The 19,515-nt window shown below is 40.8% G+C and overlaps 3 protein-coding genes and 1 pseudogene across 4 annotated transcripts; 3 read left to right on the top strand and 1 right to left on the bottom strand.

Annotated features, from left to right (window-relative positions):
- Positions 1-610: 610 nt before the first annotated feature.
- LOC123467577 lies at positions 611-7,873 on the top strand (annotated as a pseudogene).
- On the bottom strand, positions 7,748-10,791 carry LOC116916159 (alpha-1,2-mannosyltransferase ALG9). Of its 2 annotated transcripts, none has more exons than XM_032921365.2 (13): positions 10,492-10,791; positions 10,251-10,407; positions 9,985-10,190; positions 9,806-9,919; positions 9,633-9,743; positions 9,481-9,568; positions 9,092-9,394; positions 8,994-9,026; positions 8,749-8,899; positions 8,491-8,626; positions 8,280-8,409; positions 8,075-8,205; positions 7,748-7,994 (listed from the first exon to the last, which is right to left on the bottom strand). In XM_032921365.2, the coding sequence occupies exons 1-13, from the start codon at positions 10,587-10,589 to the stop codon at positions 7,874-7,876; spliced, it is 1,779 nt and encodes a 592-aa protein (XP_032777256.2). In that variant the 5' UTR covers positions 10,590-10,791; the 3' UTR covers positions 7,748-7,873. The 2 variants fall into 2 exon arrangements, with proteins under 2 accessions (XP_032777256.2, XP_032777257.2); XM_032921366.2 differs by having other exon boundaries at positions 10,251-10,404; positions 10,492-10,790.
- A 965-nt stretch (positions 10,792-11,756) lies between these two features.
- LOC116916162 lies at positions 11,757-14,931 on the top strand. The gene is made up of 7 exons (XM_032921369.2): positions 11,757-11,943; positions 12,021-12,105; positions 12,189-12,329; positions 12,385-12,523; positions 12,971-13,112; positions 13,952-14,299; positions 14,374-14,931. The coding sequence occupies exons 2-7, from the start codon at positions 12,021-12,023 to the stop codon at positions 14,518-14,520; spliced, it is 1,002 nt and encodes a 333-aa protein (XP_032777260.2). The 5' UTR covers positions 11,757-11,943; the 3' UTR covers positions 14,521-14,931.
- Positions 14,932-15,316: 385 nt separating this feature from the next.
- LOC123467589 (heterogeneous nuclear ribonucleoprotein U-like protein 1) lies at positions 15,317-19,474 on the top strand. The gene is given in 10 exon segments (XM_045167459.1): positions 15,317-15,747; positions 15,830-16,305; positions 16,308-16,561; positions 16,631-16,868; positions 16,941-17,040; positions 17,127-17,239; positions 17,304-17,459; positions 17,462-17,733; positions 17,793-18,429; positions 18,432-19,474. Coding segments are annotated over 10 exon segments (3,348 nt in total). The 5' UTR covers positions 15,317-15,431; the 3' UTR covers positions 19,218-19,474.
- The last annotated feature ends 41 nt before the right edge of the window (positions 19,475-19,515 follow it).

Genomic DNA, 19,515 nt, shown 5'->3' with positions numbered 1-19,515 from the left:
TTGAATTCCCATCCCACTGATTGTATTTAAATACATAGAAATAAATGCCAATGGCGGCACGGTACATTATTTTGTGACCTTTAGGTGTAATGCGTTGCACTTAATGATCCGATTCGAGCGTTATATCTAATGGTAAATTATAGCCTACGGTCGACATTCGGTGGATAGGCCAGACATTAACAGTACTCCCCACTGCAATCTTCCAGACGGATGTCCCCCCTCCCCCAGCTATTCAAGTATATCAGCTAGTTGCCATCAAAAGTGAAGGGTAGCGAAAAATCCGAACTGTTTGTGTGCCTTTACATTCCCCTTTTTTTTCTTCTCAGTTTCTTGTTGTTATCGCTTATCGCTACAGGGCATGACCAGCTAGTGTAGAGCGTGACTTAGGTTTTAGTCTGCCTTCGTGAGTATAGTATGGCACAGTGCGTAGAAAACGCAAACCACACAATGGCTATATAATCGACAAACATATGGAAAGACTAGATTTATCGTGATCTGGCGGTTGGAAGCCATTGAACAAAGCCGGTTGCTATATTTCACGTTCGACTGTAACGCAATGCTTCTCTTTTCTTTAATGTTTACAGCCAAACTGGACGCAGTGAAAACCTACATGCGGATGCGTCGAGTACCTCGGCACTTGCAAGTGAAAGTCATCAAGTGGTTCGACTATTTGTGGTTCACCCAGAAGAGCTCCGATGAGGAAAATCCGTCGGCGGTTTACCCGGTACGTTGTTTCGTTATTACACACTCCTGTTGACGCAAAATCAAAAATAGTGGGGTACGCTTTACTTAGGCAGGTCTATAAATTTTCTTATATGAAACTAGTTTTGCAATGGATGGGTTTGGATCCAAAAAGTATAGACTTTACATCGTGGTCGTATTAAGCCAGCGATTCAAATTGCATAAGAAAATAAAGCGGAGTTTTACACGCAGTACAAGATTCATAGTCTTTCATTTAAAAATTGATAAATTGCTTGTATTTAATGAAATAAGAAAATCGATGGAAGAAAATTTTAGAGGTTCGCATTTGTGCTGGCATCAGATGCACGCTTGATGCTCAACAGAGTTAACTGATGTGTAAAATGGTAAAGAGGGCTGCTCTGAATAATGACGTGATTCAACTGAACTGTAGCCTGTTATAGAGCTCTATATCTATATAGACCTAATAAGATTATGCGGCTTATGCGAAAAAGGCTATGCAAACGCTACGTATATACGAGCCGATTCCGATCACGAACCTTTTAGCAACGTATATCCGCGGGAAGAGAGAGAGAAACTAGACGGAGGGGAAAGCCTTTTCCCCCACTAAAATATGGTAAAGGCGACAGTTTTGCATTTCTCGTAGCATTCCTGAGGGTTGAACGAAAAGCACGAATATCAAAATGGATTCTTCTTTCCTTTTTGTTTGGCTTAATTTATATGCAGTTATTTTGTGAATATCAAGGGCTTTGGACTTTATGATGTAATCTAAGTCTACATAAATTCCATTCTATGTAGAAAGTCATAAACTCTTGCCAAAGAGAACAAAAATCATATTTTATGGCTAGTGCCAAGTGTTTATTAAATTTGGGTTTTGCTACAGGGTGAACGCCGGGGCAAAAAAAAAAGAGCAAGAAAATAAGTATTAATTGACAAAATAAAAAGTAATATTTGTAGCGACCAATTCACCTTTAGCCGGCTGCTGCTTTGAAATCATAAAAAACCTAAGATCGAGTTTAGTTTGTTGAAACAAAATGGGAAAACGATAAATGCGTCGTGTCAGAAGAAGATCATTTTCGTGTCTCCTCTCTTTTCGTCTTGACGATACAGACAAACTCAAAGCGGAGATTGCCATTCACGTTCATCTGGACACCCTGAAGGAGTTGAGATCTTCCAGAACACTGAAGCCGGTTTCCTGTGCGAGCTCGTCCTCCGATTGAGACCCGTCCTTTCTCCCTGGCGATTACATCTGTCGAAAAGGTACCTATTACAGTCTCTTATTAAAAAAAAAAAAAAGAAAAGAAAGTATATCACACTGTAAGTTGTTATCGATTGTCTCCTATACAGTTGAAAGCCCTCAGTATTCTGGAAAGGAACTTAAAAATGTATTCCACATGAAATTTGTGAGCTAAAATTAACATGTCATTCTTCTAAAACTTGTAGGGGAGGTCGGTAAAGAAATGTACATCGTCAATCGTGGAAGACTTCAAGTGGTAGCCGACAATGGACGCACGGTATTGGCTACTTGGAAAGCTGGCTCCTACTTTGGAGAAATTAGCATTCTCAATATGGGAACAGCAGGTATGCATGCTAAAACAACGACATTCCAATTCGACTCTAATAGAGCTTTCTAAAAACGAGAATTGATTACTTTGCAACAGGCAATCGGAGGACGGCCTCCGTTCGTTCGGTTGGCTATAGCGACCTGTTCGTGCTCTCCAAAAAGGACATGTGGGATGTTCTGAAAGAGTATCCTGCCGCCCGGAGTTCGATTAGAAGCCATAGCCGTCAAGCGACTGGAAAAGTACAAAAAAGCTCCCCTCGAAAAAGGTATTTATACGACCCTTATTTCTAAGACAATCCCCAATCATTCAAAACAAAATGTGGACGTTATGACGAAACGGATCAATACGTAGGGGGCATACACGCACATAAGAATGTGGGGTAGCAATATAAGCCTCTAGTGGGTGATTACTAAAAAAGGGAACTAGACAGCTCTTAATAAATGTATGTGTATGAGCTCGTGATGGGTTGTGAAAGGCACACTGCCACATCATCAGTCGAAATAACGATGGTCACTGTCTGGCGATATTAAAGAGTACGAGTGAGGAAAAGCATTCCGTCTTTGTGACGTATTCGATCGTTGATAATGACGATAATATTACGGCGTCACCAACAGCTGCTTTAGGACGAAGTCATTCGACGCCCGGTCTCGTCGAGTCCACCGGAAGGGTTCCCTCGAGCGGATGGAGCTAACTAACACGCAACCTCTTCATATGCCGTCCAATCCCGATTCAACCAACATTTTCAGGTGAATTCATGGAACCAATCCTTCTAATTATAACGCGTAACAAGTCCGTACATGTACCTAGATCAAGTGGTGGGTCTTCTTCATCGACTGGCACTGGTGGTGAGAGCCGCTGCAGCTTCCGCACGAGCCGGAGGAGTTCGGCACTGCAGCAACAACAGCCTCTCCTCACCCCGCAGTTCTTTGGTGATCCATCTGCTGGTAGCCTACTGATGCCACCAGCATTTTTAGCTTCAGGTACGAAACATCGACATCATAATTTCCCCTGTATTCTTACAACAGACTCGAATCGACAAAGCCCATAACCGAGGTTAGGTAGAAAATTACCGTGTACGGTTGGGTTTGAATTGTTTTAGCGCTAACGGATACGCCTGCATGAACTATAAGGAAAGTGTGGGTCTTTAAAAATTTATAGCTTCATAGTGTTGGCGTTATTTAAAGACATTTTGCCGTAATGTTTATAGCACTGAAAATAGGTGCCACTTTCAACTTTCACAGAGGAGCATCATCATCCATCATTCACAGACCCCCAGATGGAAGAGTAAACTTGATGCAGCATTGATCATTCCATCCTGCCTACACCCTGTTTGTTTATTTGTCAACTACACTTACGTTGCTACTGTGTGAATTCACTTTTCTCCCAACATCTCCGCCCTCTTTGCTAGAAGCTTCACGTTCAATAATGAAAAACGATGGGAAAAGGTGATAAGCCAATGAGTGCTCTTGTTCTGCGCCGTAACGCAATCCAAAATAGATGGGTTTACGCGGAAGCAAACAAGCTGATCGTACTTGACGCTTTTGCAGTGAAGCAAGTCGATCGCTTAGACAGACATATAGACAACAAAATGTCTAAAAACAGCAAAGAGAAACTGTCAAGAAAATCAACAGTTACGAAATTTCGCATAAAGAAGAGAATGTTTGCTTCGATTTTTTTGGTGTATCATCTCCCATTTGCATCTCGAGACCTTCCACAAAGATATACGGTGCGATTTCCGTCGTAAAGCATTCAATACTAACGGCTCAACACGTTGAACATAACCATAAAAGAACGTTGAATAGCTGGAAATGCAGGCCTAATGCCCAAAAAACGTAACGCCCACTCAACTTTAGAAGAAAAAAAAGGATAAATGCGCTATACCTGGATCACATTGGCTTACACACTAAGTATAGGCTATATGTCGGTATTACTGAAGTTCACCTTTTATTCGTTTTCCAAGAATTTTCAATCTACAACTTCAATTGACGTCATACTGGAATAACAGGAGCTTTATTTTCCCCTTCCAACCGAAGATAACATTCATTTTGATGCAGTACCGTTGCCATGCGCTTTTAGCCCCAGTCTCAAGGGTTTCTCCAGTTTCTCGGTACAAATGGAATGCCGACAGACCTGTCGGCATGTATTTTTATACCGTGACACCTATCTCTTAGGCGATTAGAGATGGAGCAAATACGTAGTGGCAGATAGAGAGATCTATGCGTCAGAAAATGTCGGATAGTGGTAATTCTGTTAGAGACTGACAGTTCGTTTAGAATAGAGGCGCTGGGGCGCATCTCGAATGCGTGATCTAATGAAAATCAAATGAAGATGGATCCAAAACGATGTTTCGAATTGTGAATAACTTATTTACAGGTTCAAGCACTGGGCTACGATACCCTGAATTTAAGCCATTTCCAATCTTCTCTTTAACGCAAGTGAAAACAAATAGTGAAGCTGAGAAAAAAAGGCGCAATTCACAAACTACCATCGTTAAAGAACTCAAGGGGATTGCTGGCAGTGGAAAACGAGAAGAGGGGGACAGAGATAGAGGTATTAGGAAATTGGGACGGCCATGAGTTGTTGTTTGCTTGCCCAGCTCTCGGACTCGTAGGAGAAATAGCGAAATGGTAAGTGTTCCTGTTTTCTGCTAGGCAACCAACTTTGCTATCCTGTGTATGGACATTGAAAAGCCCTGCCATTTCCGGAATAGTCTAGTCTTATTTCTGGAGCCTCTCTCTTTATGGGCGCAGAAAGTTGCAACGTCTCCGTGCACGTCGACTAAAGTCGGGAATTTTAATAGGGGCGTGTCCACCATGTAAGACCACTTGGGACTGAAGAGGCAAGTTCTAGCGACAAAAGCACTGTACATACGTCCTCGTCAGACTGATTCTAAATAAACCATGCGAACTTCACTTGACTAGCGTCCTGCATAATCAAAACTCATACAAGTTGAAAACACATCTCACGTGAACCCTTTTTCTTTTAGCATTTCGTTGCCAGAAACTCATCGAAAAGTGGAGCGTTGAACTTTTAAAAAACATTGCAATTTCATGAAATCTGGACAGTTAAGTTTGTTTTACAAAAGCACAGGAACAATTAAAGCTTAAAACCGTTTTTTATTTACAGAATCAGAGGGGCGAAGAAAGCCTTTTTTGTTGTAGAATCTGTCTCTGAATAGAACTTGTTCCTGCTTTATTCTCTATTGTTTTTTGTGCATTCAAATAATGATATGGTTAGCGTGGCCAACACGACACATTGCGCTTCTAGGTAACAACCGGCTTGGCTACGTATATTCACATACGAGTAGTTACGTATTACCTGATGAGAAACTAGGGATCCAAAAAAAAAATAAACGGCAACAATAAATGAAACAGCCTTACCCAAAAGGCCCTCAGCTAGATTTCCCAAGCGACAGAGGGCTTTTTCTTTTATTGTTCTATATTACTTTTCCTTTTCTTGAATCTGCCCAAGGACCGGGCGGAACGCATCAGTAACATCAAAGAGCTTATGTATATAGGCCCTGTTTACATGTCAGAATACATGTCCAGCGTATACACGTCTATAAGCGGCAGAATACGTAGCCCGAGTTGCTAAAATCATAAAACAAAAGACGAGCAACATTCAAGTCCCCAACGGACATTGAAACTTCACGAGAGACAAACTCTAATAGGAACCTGGGATCGTGTTTTAAAAAAAGGATACTACGTTGAGTGGATACGAAAGAGTCAAAGATTGCACTTACACGTCAAGTTGAGGATGAAAAATGGGATGGCCGCGGCTTGATATACTGTACAGGCGACATGTTATAGCTACAAAAGAGCAAGTTAGAGTAATATGGCTGTCTACGATGGACGATGAGCGTCGCGGCGCCAATCTTCTAGCAGGCCTGCAAGTTGACGATATATGGCGTCTAATCAAATTCTTGTGTCCGCATCCCGGCCCTGTTGTCCGGCCACCAGTCGACGCTGGACCACTTGGCAAATCGAGAAAACCGGACACCATCAATAGTCGTCACTCGGAGTCGGTTGCAAGACATTTTCGCTAAAAGACGGTCGCGTTCGAATAACCGGAAAGAAGCTGATCCTTCTTTTTGTAAATTGTTTGCTTGGTACCAAATCAAATTCTTTTGTTACCAGGTGAAGAGCGTAGGTTAGAGGGGGAAATAATAAACCTGAGTACAACGACTAGAGAGGTTAACAAAAAAAGAGTGCCATCTACGGTACTACTGGCTCTGTTCTTCCATGTCATGTTCTCACCATTTTACTTCTCTTGTTACCATCAGGGTTTCTCGTAACCGGGTAAGAAGTGATTTTTCTTCTCAGAGGAACTAAGAAGTTTAGCTACCCAATGAACTGCCAGAAAAACATTTGGCCACTCAGCATAAGCTCCTCAGTTGGTTTTGAATCTTTCCAAAGCAAAAGAACAAGTATCAGACGGACACAATACATGTGCAAGCGAGCGTGTTATATATGGCGACAGCTAAATATGTTTGGCATTTATTCTTACAGTGGCCTATACCGCGACTGAAACTGATTTTTTGCTGTTTGCTTTTGATTTGGCAGGAGGTGTAGGCAACCGGAGTACTTCCCCCGGAACGTCGCGGGATTTGGTGGTGTTGGAGCCACCGATCATGAAGACTTTACCACCAGCTGATGCATTAGTGGCTGAAATCAACCGGTTACGCGAGAGGTTGTTGATGCTAGAGTCGGAGAACACGTCACTCAGCGCAAAACTGAACAGACAGCAATGGGAGGTCGAAAATCGCCTGGCCGAGATAGAAATGCAAATATGTGGGGCAGGCAGCCCGGCTGATAGCGCCACCGATGACAACGAACGTAATTTCGAATCGGCTATTTAATCGGGAAATCCTCGGATCCTTGTGTGAACTGTGACGATGAACTAGATTCCTTCTGGTTGTCTTCGTCACCGTGTTTGTGTATAAAGAAAGAAAAAGACATCAACCAAAAACTGATTCTACAAGAAAACACGTTTCTTCTTCGTTGATGATCTCTATATAGTGTAAAAGTGACGCCGAAATTTCTATGCTATTACTTCAAGGATTGCTGTTTATTTCCCCCTAAGTGCACGATAGTCGCCACTAAACACCAACAACAAAGAGCATCAAGCGAGGCATCCTCATCCAATTGTTTGTGGAAGACATTCTTTTTGCTGGCCGTGTTGAATTCTATGTCAGCTCCGGCTTTGTTGCGTTTGATTTTCGTTGGCACATGTACTACAATTCATGCTATTTTCCGAAACAGTTATGATAGATTTTCTTCTTGCTTTTGACTCTACACCACTGTTCCTGTTTGACTCCTAGCCTGCCATTTCTAGGCTCACTCTTTCCTCTTCCTTCAATAGATCTTTCAGCTAAAATTTCCTTTCAAAATTTGTTATGATGCCGGTATCCATCCACCGCTCTCAACATGTAGCGCCAATCGTCGAGAATGAATTCGACATTGTACAGTTTGCATTCGAGATCATTTTTTCATCACCAGACCTTTTAATTCTATTTGAAAGTTCCAATGTCACTGTTTCACTCCATTTAAATCAAACCACGAAAACAATGACGAGAAAACAACAGAATACAAGACCGTTGGATAATGTTATCAACGTTGCCTCTTTTTCTTGTTGGAGATGGGCCGCCGCTTGAGCAACACGTAAGGAATTCTCTTGCAATAAGTCTCACTAAACCAAGGGATGTAGAAAGCTCTCAAAAATTGTGGTGATCTACATAAGACATTGTAAACAGGAGAAAAAGAGAAATTTTTAGAACTTAGCACTCGCCTTGCAATTTCTCTTCAATTTACCTGGCATTATCAAGGAAATCTACTTGAAAAATGATCTCCCATTCGGAGGTCATTTGACTATATTGTGGTTCGCGTTCGGTAGCTTGACCGGTTTCCAGATCCACCAAATAATGGCAATCTTTTAGGGTAGCCTGATATAAGAAAGCAAATAGTAGTTACACCTGGACAATTTCAGCGTATAAAAATCGTTTGGAGAAACATTTACATATCGCGTTGGCTCTTCTTTATTGAGATCATTCATGTACGGTGGTATTGTCCAAGTCCCATTAGGAGGCGGATCAAATGGACGTGGCAGTTGGCCCCGGAATTCAGAGGGTATAAAACGCAACTTCATGCTGAAAGATACAAAAATGGAATTATTTTTTTTTGTTTTCAATCGTCTTCATTGAGTCTTTCGGATTTTTTTAAAGACCTACTTATTTGGAAGGAAGAAGCTTGAAGGAAAGCGATGCCACTCTTTACCAACACAGACATTGTATTCCTTTGTGTCTCCCTCATTTTCCCACGACAAACGGTTCAGTTCTAAAAACACATCCATAGGGGCATGATATCCTATTAGGAGAAACCGACAAATGAAAATATGAAATATTCATAAATCTTCGTCTTCTTTTTGCAGGGACTAGAATTGGCTATTGGTGGAAAATGTCTATTAAAAGATAAACTGTTTCCCGTACCTCTGTACTGGCCAACAATCCGGCTGACAGAAACAATGGACGATGAAATTACCAGCGCCAACGTCACGGATTGCACAAATTTTTCAGACAGCTTTAATGCCCTCAAACATGATTCCGCACATGTCCAGGTGATAGCCCCAGCAAGTCCAAACTTTAAGGAAAACAACCAATCGGCGATTAGTAACAAATTTGAAACAAGTAAAACAAAGCTATCGCTAGTATGAGTAGCATATTTAAATACTTACCAATGGATAGATTGGATAAAGGAACCTTTCCTCCTAAAAGGACGTAAGTATAAATTATTATCCAAAAGGCGGATGGCGAACAAGCTGTGCGATCTAACCTTGTGAGGCTGGGTGAAAAATATGAGGATCCAAACGTACAGAGGCAAAAGTGCTAGCCAAATGGGAAACGACTGATTTTTTATGGGTTTAAGTTTTCTTGTAATCAAATGAGCAGGAAGAGCAACGAGTGCTAAGGGGAAAATGAAGTTGAAGTTGAGGAACCCATTCAAAAAGTAAAAAGTCCACGGAGACGTCCCGTACAAATCAGGCCCATGGCCAGAAAATACGTTGTACAAAACGATATTCAATGGGGCTACTACCAAGCGCCCATAGTGGTAGGAGTCGACTAGAATTATAGGAATCTAAAAATAGATAAAATTGTGAATTCACTCCAGTAGCAACCAGGAAATGCAAAAGAAAATGGTTAAGGGTGGGAAACTTGACGTACCAGAATGACGAAAGTTGATATAATGCACCAACTGATAAACATTCGCCATTTTTTTCTTAGAACTAATGCGTCTACTGCAATTCCAATTCTGAAAAAAGGTAAATTTTTTTATTTTAAATAAGAGACTAAATTATAGCTATACTTGCTCATACCCTATAATGCCAGCAAAAGGCCAACTTAAGAAAGCAGAAATTGCTGTTGATAGAACTGCCAACACAAAGTTGCCTTGAAACCATGCTCCCATTAAGAGTAGGGTCATATACCTGTGTTAAGGAACTGCAATATTTGCCACACAGAACTTCTTGAAATAATGGCTAAACCTTACATAGAAAATGTGGAGGGGAGAAAAGATGATGAGGACTGAAACATCCCAGCACTAAACAGAAGGAACAAAAAAGTCAATCTTCCAACTTTCGGACCAAACTGTTGAAGAACTCCTCTATGAAATTACAGATAAATTAACAGATGGGCTTTATAGTCTTACATGAATTTTCAGGTATTTACTTATAAAAGTAAGTTTCACAAGTGGTAGATGCAAAACCTAGCAGCCATCTCAAAAAGTAGAAAACTAGAACTTGGTTAGAGTGGAAAATTAGACCATAGATCCATGCTGGCAAGGCATATAAATGAAGAAAAAGGTATGACCGTAAGGCAAAAACTGGGGAGTATTCCCATGTTTGAAACCCAGAGCCAAACAATAAATGATGTAACTGTCAATGGAAAGGATATAAAATGAAGTTTTTTTCTAATTTTTTTAAAAATAAACTTACTGGTTCCCAATAATTGTAAGTTTCATCACAGTCTGTGATGTTGTTCCAAACTGCTGCACACAATCTAGCTGAAGCTAATGCTTTGAAAACAGTTTTTATATTAGGAGACCATATATCTTTGGTATCCTCTTTTCTGTGGAATCCTTCCTTCAGCCTGCTTGAAATTGTAAGATTTTGTAATTCTTCTGTTACAAACACAAAACTGCATTGTACATAAGAAGCTAAATGTTAACCATATTACTCAGTGACTTTCTCCGGTTGTTTTTCGCGAGACAAATGATCGCTTTTCCCACCAATCTTTCGGTTTTGAATAGACTTGGTTTTTGCTTTTGGTCCCATGTTAAGTTTATTTTGGAATTGTTAATTTTAGTACGGCACAAATTTCTTTCTTTCAAAATTTGGAAATAAGATCACTCAGTTGTCCACTTCTTATTGTCATTTTTTGCCTTCGTCTGCTTGTTACCGGCGTAAGTCATTCAAAATTTCAAATGAATTTCCCGACAGAGATTTTATCAAAACCAACTTATGTGTTACATTCGACCGACCCCCTTCCATATTTTCCCGCTAGATGGCTTCTCTCTTCCCACTAGATAGCGTGCTTCTTTGATGGCTGCTCGATTGCCGATTGCCGAGGAAACCCGATTGGCGGTTTCCTCTTATACGTTTTTGCACCTTTCAGGCAATCACGCCGAAATTAGTGTCAGCTTGTAGGGGACGTAATGATAAGTACGACTCTCTGGTTTTCGTAACGATCGGCTTGACCGTTAAGGCGTCCTGCGTGATCAAGTCTCATTTATAAAAAATACATGATTTCGATTCGTAATTAAAACACAATCACGATACGCAAGGTCTTTTTAACGTGAGGCTTATAGTTTTTAAAATAAACGTAGAAAACGAAGCGGTAGTGCTGGCGCGCGCCAGCAATGTGTTGGTCCCATTTATTTCAAAAACATTCGGCTTGATGAGAAAACTAATATTTTTCCCGCATTCAAAGTTAAACTTTGATCATAACGTGCAATATTTAGCAAATTCCAAGAGGTCAATTTGTTTAGATAATTTTGAGGCTTAAAAATTAAGCCCGACAATTTTTGCAGATTTTGGCGATAATAAGAAGGCTATATACCCTTCCCACTTTTTCATTTTTAGCAAAATTTCAAATTGTTCTTAAAATATATGATTTCAATCCAGAATTGAATGCTAATCGAAGAGAATCAAGTTAGTTTTCAATTTGCCTCATTGATTTTTTTAACTAAACGTAAAAATCAAAATTTAAAGTTGGGGCGCTAACAGCACTTTAGTTTCTTTTATTCTAAAATCGGCCGATTTTAAGAGAAAAACAATAGCTTAATTGAAATTAGCATTCAATTTTGATTAAACGGTGTGATTCTTTTTTTCCAAGAGTATCGAAAACTTCTCCATCATCGGTTGCCGTCGAGTCTATAATCAGTAGCATTAGTTGCCGCGATTCAATAGCAACAAGGGCCGAACCCTATCGGGAACTTCGCGAACGGAGTGAGGGCCCCTAGTGTTTCAGTTTCCGATAGAGGGACAGGTACAGTGCTTCTCCGTCTTCCCGCTCTACTAAAACACAAAAATATTTCGAAGATAAAATATAAATCAATCCAACTTGTTTCTGAAAAAAACAATAAAAAAAACACATTGATTTTGGACACAACATTTCAATTAATTGAAGGTTGCATGCAAACGTTATTGTTTCCCGTAGCCGTAGTAGATGTCACCATTTTTAATTGTTGATGTTTTTATTTCAAGATGGCAAATTCGTCAATGCCTATTGAGCGTCTTCAAGCCCTTGATAATGTTGAAAAAGAAATCGCGAGTTGCATTCAGAGTGCTGGTATGTAAGCGTTTAACAAGAGATTCACGAGAGATTTGCATTATAACCAAAGAAACTATTCCTTTATGATTTGACAAATGAAGGACAAGCTCTTACAGAACTGAGTAAAGATAAAGCAAGCATGAAACAAGTAGAAAGTCACACTTCACAATTTTTGAAAACTCTCAATCATGTTGAAGGAGAGTTATCAAAACATATTAATTACTTGACACAGGTCTCAACAGGTATGTGTTTTATTTGATTATTGCCAAAGTACACTCCTCAAGCTTTTTTTTTTAGGACAACCTCATGAAGGCTCAGCTTATGGCTCAGTGAAAATGTATAAAACTGCTCGGCATAGGTTGGAGCACACTCGCTCAAGACTTCAAGATCTAGAAAATCTGAAAAATAGAGCGTTGGCATCCACAGTTAGGCCAGCATCAGCACAAAATAATCCATGACTGTTGTCATATTTTGCACCATGGATATTGTACTGTTTCCATTTGAATATGTAACTTTTCATAAATAGATGGTAAATGTTTATGCCAGAGTGTGTATGCCATGGCTATCTCAGAAAAATTTTTGTTTTCCAAAAGCGGCGACCTGATGCCAAACGGGGGGGGAAAATCAACCAACAAAAACAGCAAGGAATTATTCAGTACCCTAGGTCACCAAATGAGACATAGATGTCGTTCGCTGAAAGCTTCCTTCGCGGCGTTTTCAAGGGAGTTCCGTTGAAAGAAAACGATCAATACTTAGAGCAAGTTCCGATTTGCACACAGTTGCTTGCTGGGATCCTTCGGGAAAAGAGATCCCTGCTTTTATATCAACGCATACTTTTGGTAATATTATAGCTTGTGATTTAAAAAATTGCTCAGAGTTTCACAGTTTTTTTTTCTTTTAGAGTATCCAGCCCCATTCCTGACTTGTATATGGCGTTCATGATACCAGTAGTTCGTAATGACTGGGATGTGTGGATGCGCTCCCGGAAACCTCATCCGCCGGATAAAATCTCACGTAATGGACAGGTAAGAGTTTCATGTCAAATAATAGATATGATTCCTTGAATCAGGGAAGCCAAAATGACGATATTCTTTCCTTTTAAAATTTGTTTTTATATGTAATTGGCAAGGTACTAACACAATTTTAAAAAGAACTTGTTGATTTTGGCCTACTGCTTGAAGTCTACATGTCATTGGGCTTTGGGCATCAACCGATTATATGGTTAAAGCTAAGAAAAATCCTCTATTTGGCCCAATTTTGTTCTTAACTTAGAAACAGTACATGTTTAAGCTGTAAAGAAAGGTAAAAAAAAAAAAAAAAAAAAAAACAATCCTCCCGCTCCGCCACTTACCGCCTTAGAACAGCCTTTAGCAAACCAATAACTGAACTTGTGATTGCTTCTTAAACCATCTATCTCATGTCATTACTACAAACTACGAACTAACTACGACACAGTTTTATTGCATTAAGAAAGAAGTGTCAGCTTGTTTGTCGATCACGGAGTAATAGACCTACGTACCTTAAAAGGATGGCCCAATTGCGAAACCTGCATGTTACAGCAAATCTGCTACCGGTCGATTGTTTTGGCTGTATTGATTTTAGCATGTTAGACTGGGTTATTTCGTACTACGTCAGCGTTCTACTCATCTTCATAAAAAACAAAACAAAAACGTTAAAATGAAAACATTAGAAACAACAAGTGATTTCACGAATTTTAGTGTAAGGAGAAGCTTTAACTTGTATAGCTCATAATACGTTTTTACTCATATAGCCTATAAGATCATAGTCCAAGTTATATACTGAAAAAGAATGCTTTTCCAATTTGTTAACTCTGACTTCTGCTTACTCTATCGCACATAACCAGACTACAGAAAGCCGTACTGGTGATCCTAGTTTATCGACCACCCCTGACCGCAGTGGTAGCATTGTAGTGGAAAATGTCCATAGGAAAAGAAGCCTGGCAATTGAGATTCGTAACCAGCAACATTTGAGGATCAGTGGTGGCAGTCTTCCTTCTAACTTCCAATCAGCCCATGTCGGGCTGCCAGTTAGCCGATCTTCTTTACGACATGGACGACCTTTAACTTCACGTTTCCGTTCGATGCACAGTAGCTACCGAATCGGAAACAATCATGCTCTCGAATCAGACTCACCGATTTCGCCAATTAAACCTGAGAATGCGGGAACTGCTTCCTTGTCCAACTGTTTTGAGGTGACTTCCTCAATCGCTACATCTGCGATAGAAAATTTTTAATCATCGAAATCTATTATTTGTTTTAAATTAAGGAAGTAACTTCATCGGCGAAAATAGGTTCACAAAATTCCCTACAAAAATTTCATACGCGTTTGGTTGATCGCCTCCGCCGATCGCTGCGCCTAAGTTCTTCGTCTGCATCCGATGGAGGAGAGAACGGTAGTCGCACGTCATCATAACAAAAGCGGTATTTGCAGTGCAATCATCCAACAAATGACGCTTGGCATTTTGTGAAATCCAGAAACTAAACGGAAAAACGCTGGTTAGTGATGATGTCATACGTGGATTTTCCCTATATTTCCTGCCCTTTATAAATCCGGTTCCGTAGTAGTAACCGGATATCTAAATACGCGTTGTTTTTGGCCGCCTATGGCAATACATCCTTACATTTATTTTCTAAAACACAATTACATATATTCTTTGTACTCATATAAAAGTGTGTAACATCAAACGTTCCCTGTGTTGGTTTAATGTATATATAATTATATATATTATATAATCAATAACTATTCCAATAATCGGAATGATCCTACTTATTGTTACGGTATTGCAACGTTGTGAGCTAAGGTAACAAGAATTGTGAAATCATATTGGCCGTATATGCATTGCGAAGTTTTATGCCTACGTTTTCGAACGGTCCCCGCTACTTTGACAACCCTATTACATGCAAAAGTAAAAAAACTAAATATGTAACTATCAACGGAATATATGAGATTTCGTCTAGCATCAGCTGCTACCAGACAGAAACAAACAATGATACTTGCTTTTACTTTACATCGGTAATCATACCATCTCTAATTTCAGTCATTTCCATCTGAAATGGAAATCAAGGAATTGTTAGAAAGAAAAAAGGAGGGAAAGGCAATACGTGTTAAGTGATTGGGAGAGGCTGGTTTGCGTCCTTCTCTCCCATCCCCAAACACATGGTGACTTGTAGGATCTTAAAGCTAACGCTAGATGGCGTTGTGAACGTATGTTACCGAAAATGCGCTCGACGCCATTTTTTTAAGCTATTCGGTTTTTGACGGCTTGGTAAATTCAAACCCGGCAAAAAAAGTCCCATCCCTATTTCAATTGTCAGAGTGCAAAAATGCCCCTGAAAGACCTCGACAAGCTTACTGTTGTCAAGCTTCGTGCCGAGTTAATAGCCCGAGGTTTGGACTCCAAAGGTAATAAGCCCTTTCTGGTGGAACGACTTCGCTTCGCATTAGATCAAGAGGAGAAGCACGGTGTACCTAGGCCTGCAATCAAAATGTTCACTTCTGAGAATGAATTAGGTGACGCGAGTATGGACCAGGAACCTGAAATGGACGACGAGGTTCTTGATGATGCTGAAGCTGATGAAAATGAAGATGTGTCATCCAATCCTAACCAAGTAGGCAATGGCTCAAATGGTACCACAGAAGGTATGTGCACATTTTCTTTTAAGCAAATAGTTTCACTTATTACTAAACTGGGATGTGTACATTATTTGTTTGTTGAATACAGTGTCAGATAATGCTTTGAATAATGGAACACACATCAGCTGCACGGACAAGCCTTTTAAAACAGAAGAGTCCTTGACGGAAGCTATAGCTGAACCCACATCTATTGAAGCATCCAAACAAATCTCTGCTGATACACCTCCTTTAACTGAGGCAGCTGTTAAAGAAGGGAATGCTGAAGAAGCAGACAACAGTACAAACTCTGCCCTAAATGATAGTGTAATGGCAGTTTATGGAGGGAAAAATGAAACCTTTATGGAGAATAGTACTTTAGAACAATCTGTAGACATGACAGTTGACCAAACTAATGATAATGTAACAAATAACTTGACATCAAATTCTAGTAATCTTGATGGTAAAGATACTAGTTCAACACCAAAAGACACCACAGAATCTTCCAGTGTTGATACCGAAAAGGCCTCAGTTAGTATTAACCAAACAGATGCTTCTGCTCAAAATGAGACAGTTTTGGTTGATAGTGAGGAAAAGAGAAAGAGAAGGGTTCAGATGTTACATCACAGGCTGAAATAACAGATGCTGTTGTCAAAGCAGAAGAACCTAATGCTGATGAAAAGGATGCAGATACTGCAACATCTCAGGTTGAAGCAAAAGAAGAGGAGAAAATGGAAGCCTCGTCAGCTGTAGAGACTGAAGCAACTCAAGAAAGTGAGAGTCCATCAAAAGAAGGAACAATAGAAGATAAAAGTGACAGGGGAAGCAAACGACAAAGAGACAGGTAATCAATCTGTCGTATACTTTATGTTAGGTATCGTGTAATCTCATGTTTGTGTGGCTGTACAATTAGATCCTCAAGTCCTGCCAATGTAAATAAAGTAGCCGAAGGACCTCCACCTGAAGATGAACCCGAATGGGATGGAAGTTTAGTCGTGCTTGATTGGTATAATTCAGATCTCAATTTAACCATAAGCAAAACGGATTTCGTAAGTGGTACTCCACTGACCGAAGCTGGATTTGCTTATATGTGGGCCGGTGCTCGCGCTACATATGGATTTTTAACTGGAAAAATTTGCTACGAAGTTAAGGTAAGTTAGCCATTTCTTTACAATGTTAAACTGCTATAGGCCGACACTATTTTATCATTTTGTTGATGTCAGGTGGTAGAGAATTTGGCAGTTTCTCACCTTGAGGAATCAGAACCGAATCATCATGTTGTGCGAGTCGGATGGTCTGTCGATTCTACTACGTATCAATTAGGTATGGCGGCGAAACACTTCCTTAAATTTCATTATTTTGTGCTCAAGAACAATGTGCATTACTATATGAATTGTGTTCCGTTAAAGGTGAAGATCCATTTTCGTATGGGTATGGAGGTACAGCGAAAATTTCTCAGAATTGCGAATTCAAGGACTATGGGGTGCCTTTCCAGTTGAATGACGTTGTTGGTGTTTACTTGGTAAGCATCTGATAGAATGGTCTAAAGTGATTTTCTCTAAATGTCTTATTTTGTGTATAATTAGGACGCATCTGAGGAGAAAGAAACAGTCGAGATATCTTTTTGTGTTAATGGTGCAGCCCAAGGCGTAGCATTTACATTAACAAAGGAAGAACTGAATGGTCGGGCGCTGTTTCCTCACATTCTTACCAAAAATTGTCGATTCGAGGTAAACTTTGGTCAAAAGAGGAACCATGGTTTCCGCCCATGGAAGGGTACGAGTGGGCCAGCAAAATCCCAGTCGAATCGCGCGTCAGAGGTGCCCTCACTCCTGCTACTAGGGCTGATTGCCAGATGATCATGATGTGCGGTCTGCCTGGAGCTGGGAAAACAACTTGGGCTAACAAATTCTCGGTTGAAAATCCCGATCGGAAATTCAATATTTTAGGCACAAATGCTTTCCTTGATAAAATGAAGGTCAATGGATTGCCTCGTCGGAAAAACTACAGTGGAAGGTTCGTTGAATGATTGTTTTACTTTAGGAACATGATCATACATTTCTTTTCTCCTTTAGATGGGAAGTTCTGATCGAAAAGTGTACCCGTTGTTTGAACATTTTGTTGGAAATTGCTGCCAAACGGCGGAGGAACTACATCCTTGACCAGACTAATGTCTATCCTACAGCTCAGAAGAGAAAAATGTCGTACTTTTCTGGGTTCAAACGCAAAGCTGTGGTAATTGTTCCAACAGAGGAAGAAGCCAAGGTTCGAGTAGAAAAAAGAATTCAAGAGGAAGGTAAGGACGTACCTGACTCGGCCGTTATGGAAATGAAAGCAAATTTCAAAATTCCATCCGTCGATGACACGTTTTCTGAAGTCGAATTCCCCGAGTTGGCACTGGAAGAAGCACTTAAAGTCATAGAAAAGTACAGCACCGAAGCAAAGGCAGCTGGATACGGCCAGCCCTCGCCAAAACGACAACGTCAGAATCAAGGAAATCGCAATAAAAATGATCGTAACGACCGACGCAGCAACCATAGTGGTCGCGACAGAAATCGTGATTCCAGAGGGTCAAATAGCCATCGCAGCTCAAGCTCACGATCTTATAGAGATAGCCGAGATGATCGACATCGCCCGCCTCCTCCTTCTCATTGGAGAGGGGGAGGTGGCGGCGGTGGTGGTCCAGGCCGTGGTGGTGGATGGAGCAATCGAGGACCCCGCCACCATTACCTAGAAATGGTCCTTATTCTCCACGTCGAGGACCACCGCTTCCTCCTTTACCTCCAGTTAACCGTGGAGGGTGGAATGCACCAATTCCTGAAAGACCATACCCTGGTGCCAGATCTGGAGGTGGAAGTGGTGGTAGTAGAGGCTATGACGACAGACGCAACGACAGACCTTCCTATTCGGCCCCAAGACGAGAAGGACCTTCTCCATGGATGAATTCTCCATCGATGGCTGGTGCTGCACCCCAGAGAAGTTCATGGGGACATTCGCACAGTGGCTGGAACAGCAACAGTGGCGGCGGGAATAGTTCATCTTCGTCGTACGGTCAACCACAGCAAGCATCGTATGCTAGCTCTGCTTACGGTGGGTCAGCACTCTATGGATCGACGGGAGCCTCCAGAGCAACTCCAAGCGGCGGCTATGGTACTCCTTCTGGTATTACCGCCAGACCTGCTAGTGGAAACTATGGATCATCGTCGGCAACTGCAAGACCTGTTTCCACACCATATGGGGGTGCTGGAATCACTGGACTTGCCCGCCCCGCCAGTTACGGATCCAACGGTCAAGCCAGACCAACCAGCTATGGCCCTCCTAGCCTACCGGGTAGCCGACCTGCAAGTTACGGATCTGGTTCAGGGAGTGCCCGTCCCACCTCCAGTTACTCTAGCGCCTCAATCAACCAATGGTCACAACAGCAGCAGCAACAGCCGCAACAAACTGGATACCAGTATCCTTATAACCCCAATCATTCAACGTACAGTGGTGGCAAGTAACATAGCACGTTTCGTTTTAAACATTTTCCTCATTTGCAAAATGTTTTGTTTTGTTTCATCTGTCAGTCCTTCCTTTAGTAATTTGAAGTCTCTTCTTCGTATTTGTAACTTTCATGAAACAAAAATATTCAGCCGTCGGATGAGTGAAATTCAATGTGAGAAACTTCATTTCAGGGTTTCCGTTCTTTTTTTTTTCTATTTTTTAAATTTGTTTCTTCGACGCCATTAATGATGAAATACACGGACATTTAACTAAACTTGAGCTGGAATAGGTATTACAACTTTGGCTTTTAGCGAT

This window comes from Daphnia magna, unplaced genomic scaffold (assembly GCF_020631705.1).
Source record: "Daphnia magna isolate NIES unplaced genomic scaffold, ASM2063170v1.1 Dm_contigs199, whole genome shotgun sequence".
Classification (NCBI taxonomy): Eukaryota; Metazoa; Arthropoda; class Branchiopoda; order Diplostraca; family Daphniidae; genus Daphnia; species Daphnia magna.
The sequence above is the reverse complement of the archived record's forward strand: the minus strand, read 5'-3'. Positions and strand labels throughout refer to the sequence as shown.